The sequence below is a fragment of the Primulina tabacum genome, chromosome 9, assembly GCF_025594145.1.
Source record: "Primulina tabacum isolate GXHZ01 chromosome 9, ASM2559414v2, whole genome shotgun sequence".
NCBI classification, from domain to species: Eukaryota; Viridiplantae; Streptophyta; class Magnoliopsida; order Lamiales; family Gesneriaceae; genus Primulina; species Primulina tabacum.
This window is the reverse complement of record NC_134558.1, coordinates 36,460,677-36,475,172: the sequence shown is the minus strand read 5'-3', so window position 1 is coordinate 36,475,172 and position 14,496 is coordinate 36,460,677. Positions and strand designations below refer to the sequence as shown.

Here is a 14,496-nt window from a genome sequence, read left to right as displayed (position 1 = left end):
ATATTCACTATAATGCAAGATTAGCGATATCGTGTTTTCTTTAATTAATTCGAATTTTTTACTAGGAATGAGAGACATTAAAAAAAATAGGATCACTATCAATATTGCATTTTAGTATTTGGTGTCGGCTAGTGTTTTTTTTTTTTTTTGAAAAAAAAACAAAACAAAATAAAATTTATTTGTGTCGGCTTGTTTCGAGATGAACATGGATGATTGTACGTATGGTTAATCAGTCTGTTTGAGTCTGTATCGTAATTAGTCAAAGACCAATTTCATATCACTATAATTAATAAATAAATTAAAAATTGACGTGAAACTTTTACTAATTTATTTAGATACACAATTTTTATTAAAAAAAATATTCTAATATATATATAACAAACATTAAATCATTATTAATTTTATCTTTTTTTTAATAAAATGAATTTCACTAATTTTGGGGCCAATGGATTTGACTCATCGCTGGGAAACAGCAGGTGCATTTCTCTGCGCATATTTGTGGAGTAAGTGAAGTTTTCTTCTCTCTATGTGGCTTAATGAGCCCATCACATACAGCCCAACTTCCTTTAAGTGGGCCCCAACATTCCATTTTGTTGAAGCGGGAGATGTTGGAATGGAAGTAGACCCAAACCAGTGCGTCTTGTAGTTCGGGGTAGCTGTTGAACAACTTCTCGTCTCCACAGCCAAAAGGCCTTCAACACCTATTCAATAATTTGAGTTTTGTTAGCCAAAACTGTTTATTAAAAAAAAAAAAACGTTCTTGGAATGATTGTGAAGCGTGAATGATTTGATCATGTGGGATCTAGATAATTCGATGTCTCGATCATACGATTGTAACATGGAAATGTCGACGATAGATGATAATCCTTCTTGAGAAAAATTTGATCACCCTCAATCGATATCTTCTTTGAAAGAATAATAAGCAAAATATAAGTTTTACGGTTTTGATCAGTTATGTGATCAGAATTGAGTTTTAATCATGTATCTTTCAATTTTTTTCTTCCAATTTTGGTCCTTTGTTTTGAAATGTTGGTTATTCTTACATGAAACTAGACATATCAGCGTCACACACAAAAAAATACTTAAAAAAGAACAAATATGACACACTAAAACTGAAATTCGACAAATGGATGATCAAAATCGGAAATAGATAAACATGAAAGACCGTATTTACAATTTTCCCAAAAAATATACTTAAAAAAGAACAAAGATCACACACTAAAACTGAAATTGACAAATAGATGATCAAAATCGGAAATAGACAAATATGAAAGACCATATTTACAATTTTCTCAAAAAATACTTATATTGTGAAATATCATAATGTTTTTATTGAAATTTGCATGGGGTTCTTGGGATGTTAAATACCAAAACTACCCTCAAGAGCCGGATAATTAGATCTTACCACAGGGAGTTCTTTGGAGAAGATGTAATATCTGAGGCCAGCAAAAAGATTTAACCAAAGGTGGTCACCACTAATGTGACAATGTACGTGAAGGGACATCTTCCCTTTTATTTTCTTCCATTCCGCCACCACTTCGTCCCTCTGAAATCTATTGTACCATCCTTGCAACTGCACATTATCAATTACCAAAATCCAGTGTGTGTTTATTTTCGTAATCAATGAATCAAAAATAACATGAACTTGATTAATAAATATTATCAAAAAGATACATGCATGTTTCCAAACTAGTCAACCTAATTTCGGGTCAAAACCTTAGCATTTCTTCTTGTTTTTTTTTTTTTTGGGTTTTTTAATTCATTTGACCAAGAAAAAAGTTAACCTGGGAATTATTTACTGTATGAGAAATGGCCAGAGTGAGCTTGGAGGTGATATCACTATGCGTGAGCGTGTAAGTTCTTGGAAGTTTTCTTGGATTAGTCTCCTCTTCGTCATCCCCTAAGAACAAAACTTTGAGCTTTGATTCTTCAAATATAGCTGGCCCAATTAATCTAGCTACCTGATGCAATCAAAGAAGAAGAAGAAAAATTAATTTCAACAAAAATGCAGGACAAAATATAACACACAAACTTGTTACAGTCTTACAGGGACAACGGGCTGTTTCTTCTTGGTTCCTCTTCTTGTTCCGGGAAGAAAGGAAGAGGTTTCCAGCTTTGTTTGGAACACTGAAGCAGCAGCAGCTAAAGTTCCCATTTCAGAGGAGTGATGATCTCCGTTTCTTTATATATTATTATTGCTATATTTCTCAGAGTTTTGGTGCAAGTAAGAAGAAGAGACTGATATATGTATATATATATTGGTTGAATAACTTTTCTTTGGTTTCTTCTTTTTCCTCGATCGCTTTGTTTGGAAGTCGGAAATGTTCCCTTAAAAAATGCATGCGATTAACTTTCGCCAAACTGTGCCAAATATGACCACTGACCAGATTTATATATCTTTCAAAGAGACGTGTATCCCTTGGGAATAATTAGAGACGTAAATGAACCAAATTGAATAGCTCGGCTTGAAAAAAAAGTTCGCTTGATATTGTTTGTTAATCATATCAAATCAAACTCAATCTCGATTTCTATCTCGAAAAATTAATCAAACCAAGCTCAAGTTTAAGGATATTCGGCTCGTGAGCTCACAAAATGTTTGATAATAGGATCTCGAGCTCGAGCTCGGCTTGTTTAGGTGGCTCGTAAGCTCGAGCTCGACTCGTTTAGGTGGCTCATAAGCTTGAACTTGGCTCATTTGTTGAGTTGACAAATAAAAATATTAGTACTAATGTCAATGGAAAGAATTGAAGTATTAAAAGAGTGAAATTATTGTAATGTTATTTATATAGTGATATCAGTGTATAACGAATATTTTTCATCTGGATGCTAGATGTATTATTTTGGGATGTTCAATAATATACTGAGTTTATGTTTTTCTTTTAGTTGTTATTTTTGTCGTTTTGGTTAGTTATGAATGAATTTATATTTTTATGTGTGATTTAAAATTAGATCATAGATATATTTAATTTTTAACAAGCTCGAATCAAGCTCAAACTCGAGCTCAATTCTATTTTTTACGAGCTAAAAAACGAACCGGACTCAAGCCAGACTTGTTAAACATGGTAAACGAGCTATTATTGAATCAAGCTCGAGCTCGGCTTGATTAACATGATAAATGAGCTTTTAATGAGCCGAGCTTGAGCTTTTCTCGAGCTTAGTAATTTCAAGACAAATCGTGCAAGAGCCTGATAATAGAAGTTCGAATCGAGCTCGAGCTCAAAAAATCTTAAACGAGTCAAATTCAAGTCTGATACTGTTTGATTTGGTTTGGATCGTTTACATCCCTATGAATAATATTAACTTTCGCTTTTCTCTTCGAGCCACACAAATTATTTTAAGTACGATACCTTGTGGTTTTTTTTTCCATTTTTTGTCTTTTCTTTCACCGAATTTCATCATGTTTCTCGATCAGAAGAGACAAAAATAAAAAACATACAAGTTACATGTGAGAACCCAAAATTTTGGGGTGTAATTTTTAAATATAGGCATGTATAAGAATTTATTTTCGAATATGATATTATTGTAAAAATAAAAAATTCGAAAATATTAAATAATATATGATATTCAAAAAAAATTTCCAAGCCAATAATTATATGAAATTTGAAATCCAGTGCAAGATACACAGTAAATTTGAAATTGAGGCTGAATATCAACTTAATTGGAACGAAATATTGCATACAAGTCAGTTTTCTCAACAAGAAAGCATGTCAATATTAATGGAAGGAGTATCTCAAAATTTATGGAATGAGCATCTCCAAATTATGGAAGGATATCAATCAAATTATGGTAAGATTTTCACCCCATTCCTATAAATATCACCCTATACCATTCAACATTTCACACCATTCATACACTCAAAATTTTCAAAATTCTCTTTAAACTCCCCCTAGGTTTTCGAAATTTTGCTCTCCAGAATTCTGCTTGCAATCATCAAAATTATGTCCAAGTTCAGAAAATTATTTCTCTCGCTCTGGTGCTCAGAAGCCGATCTCCACCTGTCAAATTATGCTTTCATATGTTTTTCATAACATATCAAAATTTCAGCCAAATCCAACGGTTAGTTTTTCGTTTATAGCATTCGCAAGAAAACTGCTCAGATTTTAGTCCATAAGCAGGTTAAAACGACTTCCAAGCTCGATCTTCATCGTTCATAATTTATTTGACGTACTTATGAATGTACTGTAAAAGTTTAAGCTCGATCCAATGGTTCAATAAGGTGCAAAGAATTTTCTAAGGCGGTTGATTTTTCGTTAGATGTATTGCTGCATTTTTGAAGTGTCAGTTGCATGATTGTTATGTAGTTTCCAAGATCTTCACGTTTTCTTCTAATCTAAGATAAGTAGACTTGTTTTAAAATATTTTGTATATGAATTATTTCGTTTTTAAAGTTTCGGTCGAGCACCATTATTTTGTTTCGACCACTTCTTGATACGATTATAGTATATTTTATATTTTGGTAATGTGAAAATTCAACTGGACATGAGTGAGAATCCCAATACGAGATATGTTTATGGCCCTTACATGGTGGGATTGTAACAGTTATATGACATCGTCCTTTGAGATAAGTAAAAATTAAGGACTGATATCAGTAAATCATGAAAAGTAGAGGAATCTCAGTGTCTTGGCCAAAATTATATTTATGGTTATGATGATGACATCTTATGAGGATGATGTAATGCATGATATGATATGTGGTTTTCGAAATTCATGTGTATTTGTTATGTATGTGCTCGAACGGCCCCCGCTTACTGAGTGACGACCATATTACTCACCACTTACTCTACCATTCCCAGATAAATCAGAAGAGAAACTCAAGGAAGATGAACAACACCAATTTTGGGGCTGATAATAAGAAGAATCAAGAAGTTTATTTATTTTTCGTTTATTAAGTTGTAAACGCTTCCGCATAATTTTTGTCGTTCTAAGAATTTACGTTGTAAAGACAATTTTATGATTGATTATGAGTAATAAACTGACTTTTGGTTTATAGTGTACTACGAGACTTGTTGTTTTCAATTATATGGTTGTAACAACGCCGGTGTCGACTAAACCTAATCTCGGGGCGTGACATTACATGACTAAAAATAAACATTCATAGTAACAAAATCAAAAAATAAAAATATATGCAAGTTACAAGACTAAAAATACAAAATCATCGTTAACAAGACTAGAAAATAGAAAAAATATAAATTACTTGACCAAAAATATAATTTTCTCATCTCTGTACAATGAGTGTAGTAAATAGACCAATATCAGATTGAGTTAATTATAATTTATATGGTTATACAAATATGTGTCATTGAAATTAAATAAAGAGAATTTTTGTAGTTTGATCAAGGTTATAAAAAACGCGAAGTGTGACAAAACATCATGAAGCTTTAAGTTTTACAAGCTTAAGCGGGTTTACTGCGAGATTAAGCATGGAAAAATATTTTTTGTTTTTAATATAATTTTAAAATCATAAATTGAATGGAATAAAACTTTTGCCTGTGATTGTTAGATCAAGTGTCTGTCTCTTAGTCTGAAAAAGAGGAAAAGTTTAGGAAAAAAATTATTTCGATGTCTTTAAGCCTTTTTTGTTTAAAAAATTTATATTACTAAATCTTGATTAAATAGATAAAATTATAATTTATAAAAATAACAATCATTTAAAATTTTATTTAAAAAAATACGTTTGTTCACATGTTTTACTCGTTTAAAATTTATAAAAATAACAATCATTGAACAGCGTGGTAGTATTGGAGTTAAATAACTGGTCAGTCGCATTTGGCCAACACATTAAACCACGCCAAAATATATTTCACACGAGCTGTGCCCACGGCCCCTTTCGAATTTTGCACACCTATATATTAGGCACTCAGCCTTTTTTGACCTTATTCTTAAATCAATTAATTAAATTTTAATTAATTTGATGCAACATTAGGGTAAAAAGATGGCTTTAACATATTTATGGAGAATGCTGATTAGTGAAATCATTTTTATATTATATACTATATATAAAGAATGTCCAGAATAAAGACAAAGAGTTGGTCGATTGTCAATTTGTCATTGAGTCCCTACGTTAATTAGCACATTGTATGTCTGGATAATTGTTAAATTATATATAATTTCCGTGTCAGTATGCAAGAGATCATGCGAGAGAAACTTCTCAACATGTCCGGCTAAAAAAAAATTACTTACAAACACTGATCTTCTCTAAAAGTCAATTAAAACTCTGTATTTCATCGACTAATTATCTCATTTGTCCACATTATTATGTGTGGACACTATCATTTCCGTAATAAATTCTAAAACCACTTATATCCACAAATTAGTTACAAAATTTGACCAAAAAAACTTAAAACGCAACGCGTTGACTGTTGTGCTAGTTTTTTAAAAATATTTTTGTTATGTTGAGTTTGTGTGAAGGCGGACATTAATTCAATTATTAGCACGAAACATATTTCTCGTGTAGCCTCGTGCTTGGAGTTTAAGCGTCTTTTTATTATTTATATATTTTTGTTTGCACAATATTTCGATTCGCGGGTGTTTCAGGAATAAAAATACATCAATTTGTGTAAAAATGCTAAAATCTAATTTCTAATGATCTCCTAAACAAATATGACGTCATAAACAAAGAAAACTAGAAAAACACTACCGGAAATTGAGAGATAAACTTCTAACATGATCTTTCAATAAAATATATGAATTCACAAAATATTGACATATACTAAATAACATTGCTGAAATATGAAAGAAGATGACTCGAAATACTGAAATTTGAAATGAAAACTATGAAAAGATTGACTAAAGCTATCAGAATTCTACAAAGAGTTTGCTATAATTTGTGTGAGAGATTGTGTGTGTAATTCTTCTTTGACCGATCTTTTTTCTTCTAAATGATGGACGATTCTCTCCACTACTCTCCTATGACCCATGATCTTCTCATTTTTTTCCCACGATCCTTTCATTTTTCTTCCCACGATCTTCCCCTCTTTCCGCGCTTACTGATTTATCTGAATTAATTTGAATCGATGGAAATATATCTATCACATTTAATAGACTTGTATAATTTAATTGGACTTGCAAAATTGCCCAATTTTAGCCCGAACAATTTTATTATTTTTCAATTGTAATTGTGTCCAATATTGTAAATTTTGAGACAATATACTCATCCCCTTTGTGGCGCCATCAAATCAATAATAGTTTTTTAAAAAATGAAAAATCATTAAAACAAACCTTAAATTCTATACTTGACATGTAAAAGAGAAAAATAAACGTGTGATATAACATGTTGAAGAAGTTAGATATACAACCTTGTGTAATTAACAGTCTTTAAATCTAAACATGATTCGCCTTTGTTTTCGGAGGTCCGATGAACAACCCCGTCTCCACCTCCATATCTGGCGATAATGGTTGGCTTAGGGCGATGCTTGACATCCCCACCATCTCACACTATCACACAAATAACAAGAAATTAGACAACATAGTCGATCCTAATCAATTGTACACGCAAACACCATGTCGATGTCAACCTCAATCACTCGTTAGTCCTACACAAAAATACATATGAATTTTATACATCTATTATATACTGAGTTCGATTTGAATAGCTCAATAATTAATTGATTCAAACTCAACCGCGAAAAACACCACTCAATCGATTTGAGTTTGAAGACTTGACAATCGTGAAGTAGTGTACTCAAGCTCGATCGCCTGACACTACATTCCTCTAGCCTGAATTTAACAGCTTGAAACATATTTATGTAAATTTGATCATTTCATCTAACAATGTGTAGGATTCATTTTCTCACGTTTCACTGGAGTGTTAATATGACTCTAAACATATCAGTAATATTCAACGTCATACTATCACTTTGGAAAAAATCAGACTGAATGTACAAAAAAAAAAATCTCGTTGAAAACAACATGATTATTGGCTAATCTGATAACCAAAATCATATGTACCTCAAGTCACAGTGATGATTTTTTGAATTTTCTCAATACATTTGGCTAAATACTGATGATCCACTGTATCTAAATTTAGGACGTTCGAATAATTTGTAAGTAGTTAAAAAATAATAGGTAAAATTGCATATAGACACTATGTTACCTGAATAAGCTAAAACCCTTCTCGTGAAATAAGCCAAAATTCCCTTCATAATAATTTTACATCGACAACTAAAATCCTCACGACTATAATTTTCTAAACAGGCAAGTGTCATTTATATGCTTATAAAATAAGGCTTAAATTAGAATACTCAAAATAAACGAAAAAAATAATCATTTAAAACATAATAAAAGCATTAATATATTTCCTCCTCCTTTCAAAAACAAAAACTCCGTAAAAATATTCGACATTTTTGGAGTGCTACGATAAATATTTTTATATTTTTGTTACGTTCAAATAATATTTTCAATTTGACATGATTGGTATTTCAAAATAATTTTGTTTATCCCTTTGATATAACACAAGGAGCCAAAGAATAATTCAATAATTAAGTACCCACCTTTTCCTTTAAATCGGTGTTTACTTTCCTTAGCTTCGCCTCCTGCGACATCAAACAATTAAGGTACTATGCATTAGTAAAACAGTACCAATAAATCAATTGTTCCTTATCCTTGAACTCAGTTTATATATACCTGCTCTTTTAGGTGATGGATCTGTTCTTGAAATAAAGTATGCTGGCCAAAAAAATATGAAAAAAATAATAATAATCATTCAGATCATTAGAATTCGAGATTACACACATATAATAAACGATGATATATAAATGCAGAGGAATTTGAATCATCTGTGCATGTCACGTTATACAATTAAATGTTGTATATAACATAATATATGTAATAGATGATTACCACAGCCGAATACATAATCGATGAAACGAAAAAACAAATTGACTCACATATAACATAAAAGGACCGTAGAGTACGTTAAATTGCTCAGATTATATATTAAACAAGGACACTTACGGACATATTAGAGAAATACAGAATGCTTAAAAAAGGCTAAAAAAACGTGCAATGGAGACGACAGATGACTTCGGAGGAAGGATTCTATACAAATAACATCAATGAGGTTACCTTTCTAGCCCTGATTTTGCATAAACTTTTTTCCAACTGTTCTTCCACCTGTACTAACTCGGCAATAGAACAGGAAACTATATTTTCTCCCAAGAGCGTTCTGTAAATATTTATGCAATATTCTGAGGTAACATCAACTTGTTGAACTTAATTATATAACCGCTGAGTGGCTCATGAATACCTTTTAGCATCTTCAAGGAGCTCGAGTTTCTTATACGAATCAGCCGCCTCATCTTTCAGTTTCTGCTTAGGATTCGATAATGGCAGAAGGTAATATATTGTCCAAATCACCTCTTATTATATATGCATGGGCGATATTTATAACTCGTCTATGTTATGTCTTTGGTAGTTATAATGCATGTATAGTTTGCTAAGAATTTTTTTTCTCCAAGACATGATTGCACTATCTATCAGTATTTTAGGCTAATGACAGCCAAATCATATTTAGAGGAAAAACTAAATTCATTTAACTTTCATATTTTTTTCATTTTTTATTCTGTCGGCAGTCAATTTACGGTCACAGTCAACGAATTTGCATTTTTTTCGATTTTGGTCATTTTTCATCGGAGTGCTAAAGTGGTACTGGAAAATGGTGACGTGTCACCTGAATATGATGACATATCATCAAAAATTCATGACTGGAAAATGGTGACGTGTCACCTGAATATGATGACATATCATCAAAAATTCATGACGTGTCTGATACCACATTAGCACTCCGATGAAAAATTACCAAAATTGAAAAAAGAACGAGATAACGGACTAAGACGATGAATTGACCGATAACAAGACAAAAAAAGTGAAAACATGGAAGTGACCAGACCAAAATATATATATTTAGACCATATCAAGGGAAAGATTCAACATACTTTACAAAAGTACAAGAAAGGAGAATGGTCTCATTTTATTGTCTTTCTTTAAAGTTGTATTTGGAAGGATAGAATTGAAACTAATGATTTCACATCCATTGGCTTATTTGGATAAATTCATTTGATAATATTGGATTTCAAACCCTTAAACTAGTTATTTTTTGAAATCAGTGAACAGTCATTTCAAATATTTCCTTAAAATATACCTCCCCAAATCTAAATACAACCAAAGATTTAAACATTCGGATGTCCCCGAAAGAACAAGGTTAAACATATATGATAGAGCTAAAAATAAATAAGAATCCTTACCTGCGTATGTACTTCATCAGTTATTCTCAGGTTGGCTAGGGTCCTGGCATTCTTTTGATATCTTTCAATTGTGTGGCTCATCTGACTGCCAACAGTTGCAAAATAAATAGAATACCAAGAGAAATCACACGGAATTAATAAATGAAAGTCCAGGTGTAATGCACACTTAGATTTTACTCAAGGGCTTGTAAGCTATTGTCTTTTTCTTCTTCGGATTGTTGTGAGGATCATAATAATAGCATATTTTTCCCCTTTGTATGATTATCTGTGATTTATTATATTTAGAACAAATCCTAAGACATAATTCGTGTTACTAAATAGTTAAAAAAACATAGGAAAGGCTGCTTAATTTTCCTTCGATTTTTAACTGTCGATAGTCTTTTGGAATAGCGTTCTACAATATATAACTTCTCTTGAATTTAGATTACAAGCAATTGTATTAAAGTTATTCATACTTGGAGGAAATTAATGAAGTGAATGTCCTCGTTAAAAAACGATTAAACAAGATTCGAATACACATGCTTGATATCAAATAGACATGATTGATCACACATGGATATACCTCAGTGCGGATTGATTGTATATATTGGACATAAAAAGACAGTTCGATATCTAATATGCAAAAGATAAACACGAAGATGAATAATTTATGAAGAATAACTTTGTAATAAGAGTTCTTCTACATTTTACATAGTAATGATTACTTTCAAATTTGTGGAAGTGCTTGATTTACTCTCAAACTTAGCCCAGATTTGTTAAAATTTTGAACACTTGATTGAATTGTTTCTAACAAACTCGAGCTTTAGGATATGCTGTTTCAACATGGTGTCGGATCAAGAAGTTCAAAGGTTTGATTCCTTATGAGGGAAAATCTCGGCTACATAGTTTGATGAAGTCAGTCTTAATTAGGTGGTCTTTTTGGTTTAAAGTCCGATTAACTTGCATGTATATATCAATCCAGAGATATATTCTACGTTTTCTGGCTTATACATATATATTATTAGGCGCAGAAAATAAGACATTAATTGATCATACATCATTATTTGATTCAATGTTTGACTGAAGTTATCGAAATTATTAAATTATAAATCATCGTGTCATTCATGTATATGAATTCATCATTCATATTATTATACATCATTATCATATCATCGTTCAAACCAAATTGTATTTGTGTTAAAAAAAACTATCTTTTGGGATATATATTTTCAAGAACCTTAATATGAACGAAAATATCAAAAGTTTATATAGTTAATCGTACCTGTATATTAACTTAAAAATCTACCCAGAAAAGTTTGCTTTTAGTGTAGGATAGGGGATTTCGTGAGAATATTCAATTAGAATATGGGATTTCAACACATCTAAAATCCACATAGTTAATCCCGACATGACACTAGAGAACAAGTACATATGTAAACTAATAAATCGTGTATATAAATATATATGCTGCAGGCACAGTTACACACACAGACACACACTCACTCACTATTCTTAAAATATCTAATTTAGTGTTCTAAAAAGAATTACTAATTTAGTTAAATTATATATCTGTCCCCATGAAGGCTGATGGGATATGTTTTCACCTGCCCGTAAACACTTTAATGAGAAATTTTATTTTTTTCTGCGTCAAAATTAGTTAGCCAGGAAAAGAAAAAAGGTTTCCCCAGCACATTTGGCCTTTTAATCATGGCAAAATTTTAAGTAACATGAAATCATGAAAACGACTAAAATATTATTAATCATTTCATGGATTTTGCGACAGCAGTATTCCAGTAGACTGTATGTGTAGAAAACATCTATGGAGGTGGAAAAAAAACGTTGGAGACTGATATCATATATAAATTTGGAAAAGAGTGGAAATTTATTCTAATTTCACAAAAATAAACAAACCCTCCACAGAAAACACACAGAGATGAATGTAAATTGTCAATTTAATCATTTCAGAAAAATCTTTATTATTTTTTCAAGAAAGAAAAAAAGGTCAACGAATTTAGTACCACTCCATCCAAGCAGGTACCAAGTGATGAAGTCCATTAAGATTCTACAGAAACTTATGCAAAAAGGCAGCTCGATAATTAATCAATATCAACAAAAAATAAAGGGAGATTTAAGTTCAATAATACCTGGAACTTGAAAATTCATAGAGTCTACCAGAAGGTGAAAAGATTATAAGTGCGACTTCTGCATCACAGAGAACTGAGAGCTCGAAAGCCTTCTTCAAAAGCCCACTCCTGCGCTTGGAGAAGGTCACTTGCCTGCTACTCGCATTCTCGATCCTTTTCATTTGAGTCTTTCCCCTCACCATTTTCCGTGTATATATGTATATATATACTTACGAACACCGATTACTTGAAGATAAAAATAGGAAGTGATTTTGGGTTATTGATTCACAAATTTTTCATGGGTCTCTCAATATGAACCGATACCCGTAAAGTGTTAGAGCATAGAGGTAATAATCACCAAGAAAACAACGAAAGATCAATTCCAGCAAAAATTCATAAACCTAGGTGGGATACCAAGTATTAAATATAGAAAGGGTATCGTGTCGATTGGCTCCAACAATAGCAAAGAACAGACAAAAGTTTACATGGGTTTCTCAGATCTGCGAGATTTATAAGCTGGAAATGGAAAAAGGAGACACTAGATGGGTCAAGTGAGGTGATTTTAGAAACCCTAGATTACAAATCCTCCAAGAAATGATGATGGGAAGTGTCGGTTGCTGATCTTTTCCATATGGATTTGAAGTGATTTCAAAGATTCAACCGAGGGAACAGTGGGAACAGATGGTTTAGGAAAGACTTATAACCTCATCCCTTTCTTCTTTTGGTAAACACAGCGCAGAAGCACTAAATATAGACAAGATATAGAGACTGGAAATGAAAGAATATGAGCGTCACAAAGATCAAGTGGAAAACTTTATGGGAATTATTTATATTATTTCTTTTGGGGTATTAGTTCAAGAGTGAGATATAGATGCTTTGGCCTTGCGAGAACTAGGCACCTAAATATTTTATATATATATATATATATATATATATATTCTCTCAAGATAGGAAAATCGTCTTATTTTTTTTTAAATTTAAATTCAAATTTAGTCATCAAATTCGAATACGATGGCAAAACAATCACTTTGGTCGAATGCGCAGGACGACTAGTATACAAACACACAAATAGTATTAATAAAACAAAACCCCCAAATAATAGCTATTTTTTTGTGAAGTTTTTTTTTTTAAATTTCAAAATTGTCATTTTATGCATTTATTTAGTGCAATATAATGTGTTTGAATTTTCACATTTTATAATTTTAATACTTATAACATATGTGCTATTGCTAGTATATATTATTATATAAAATAAATGATGGTGGGACAATTCTCTACGTGGTGGACCGGCAAGTAGAGAGCAGCGTGTGTAGTTTTAAAAATTAAATGTCCGTACAATGTTAGCTACACGTCAATATCCTGCCGTACGACCGAACAACTCTCGGCCAATGCAGGTGCGCCACGTCATCATCCACTTGACGTCTCACATGGGTCTTTTTATGTCTACGCCAATTTAATTAGTCATTTCTTTCTATTATTCTTTTCCAGTTTTCCTTTTTTGGCACGCCACACGTTCTAAATTCCATCCACTACCTTTTTTTTTTCTCTAAATAAAATTAAATTTATATTATCTTTTTTTAAAAAAAATCAGTATTACCAAATTTATATATTAAATTCTTCAACTATTATTCTTTTCATTAAAAATTAGAATGATCAATCCTTTTAGATAGCATTTTTATTGGGTTTTGTGTAACTTTTTTTAAAGGCTTTGTGTTATTTTACTTAAGAATATATTTGGCTAAACATATCAACAAATTTAAACTCGATAGTTTTTTTTTATTTTTATATATCATATCTTTATGAGATAGAATAGGATTTTCGAAAATTATTAAAGAATTTTTCATTTATTATGAATGACTGATAATCAAGTTCTTTTTTGGAAAAAACTTGTTAATTTGATTAGAATATAGGGAGAAAAGCTAAGAGCCGGCAATTTATTGTTACTGTTCATGTTGATCATAATAAGTTTTTTTTTTTTTTTTTGGATCATATTATAGAGTTTTATACCTATGCTTGCATGTTAGATCTTATCATTTATGAAACCCCATATGCCTGGAATTTTCCAAGCAGCGCCCCACGCGCTGGGCAGCAATAAATCACAGCTACAGTGCAGATCATGCTCTCTATAAATTTTCAGGCAGCTCTTATATACG

At 31.4% G+C, this 14,496-nt stretch overlaps 1 protein-coding gene and 1 pseudogene across 2 annotated transcripts; both read right to left on the bottom strand.

Annotated features, from left to right (window-relative positions):
- Positions 1-388: 388 nt before the first annotated feature.
- On the bottom strand, positions 389-2,378 carry LOC142556660 (protein STAY-GREEN homolog, chloroplastic-like; annotated as a pseudogene).
- Positions 2,379-7,207: 4,829 nt separating this feature from the next.
- On the bottom strand, positions 7,208-13,212 carry LOC142555693 (agamous-like MADS-box protein AGL19). 2 transcript variants are annotated; one of them, XM_075666737.1, is made up of 7 exons: positions 12,365-13,212; positions 10,242-10,326; positions 9,245-9,309; positions 9,064-9,163; positions 8,623-8,664; positions 8,490-8,531; positions 7,208-7,434 (listed from the first exon to the last, which is right to left on the bottom strand). In XM_075666737.1, the coding sequence occupies exons 1-7, from the start codon at positions 12,544-12,546 to the stop codon at positions 7,321-7,323; spliced, it is 630 nt and encodes a 209-aa protein (XP_075522852.1). In that variant the 5' UTR covers positions 12,547-13,212; the 3' UTR covers positions 7,208-7,320. The 2 variants fall into 2 exon arrangements, with proteins under 2 accessions (XP_075522852.1, XP_075522853.1); XM_075666738.1 differs by having other exon boundaries at positions 9,245-9,306; positions 12,365-13,208.
- Positions 13,213-14,496: the final 1,284 nt, after the last annotated feature.

Bases quoted from the DNA above. Each gene is read 5' to 3' on its own strand.
- LOC142555693 (XM_075666737.1), bottom strand. From the start codon at position 12,546: ATGGTGAGGGGAAAGACTCAAATGAAAAGGATCGAGAATGCGAGTAGC. The intron at 9,164-9,244 runs GTATTCATGAGC...AAATATTTACAG, and splicing joins CTCCTTGAAGATGCTAAAAG to AACGCTCTTGGGAGAAAATA. The intron at 8,532-8,622 runs GTATATATAAAC...TTGATGTCGCAG, and splicing joins TCCATCACCTAAAAGAGCAG to GAGGCGAAGCTAAGGAAAGT.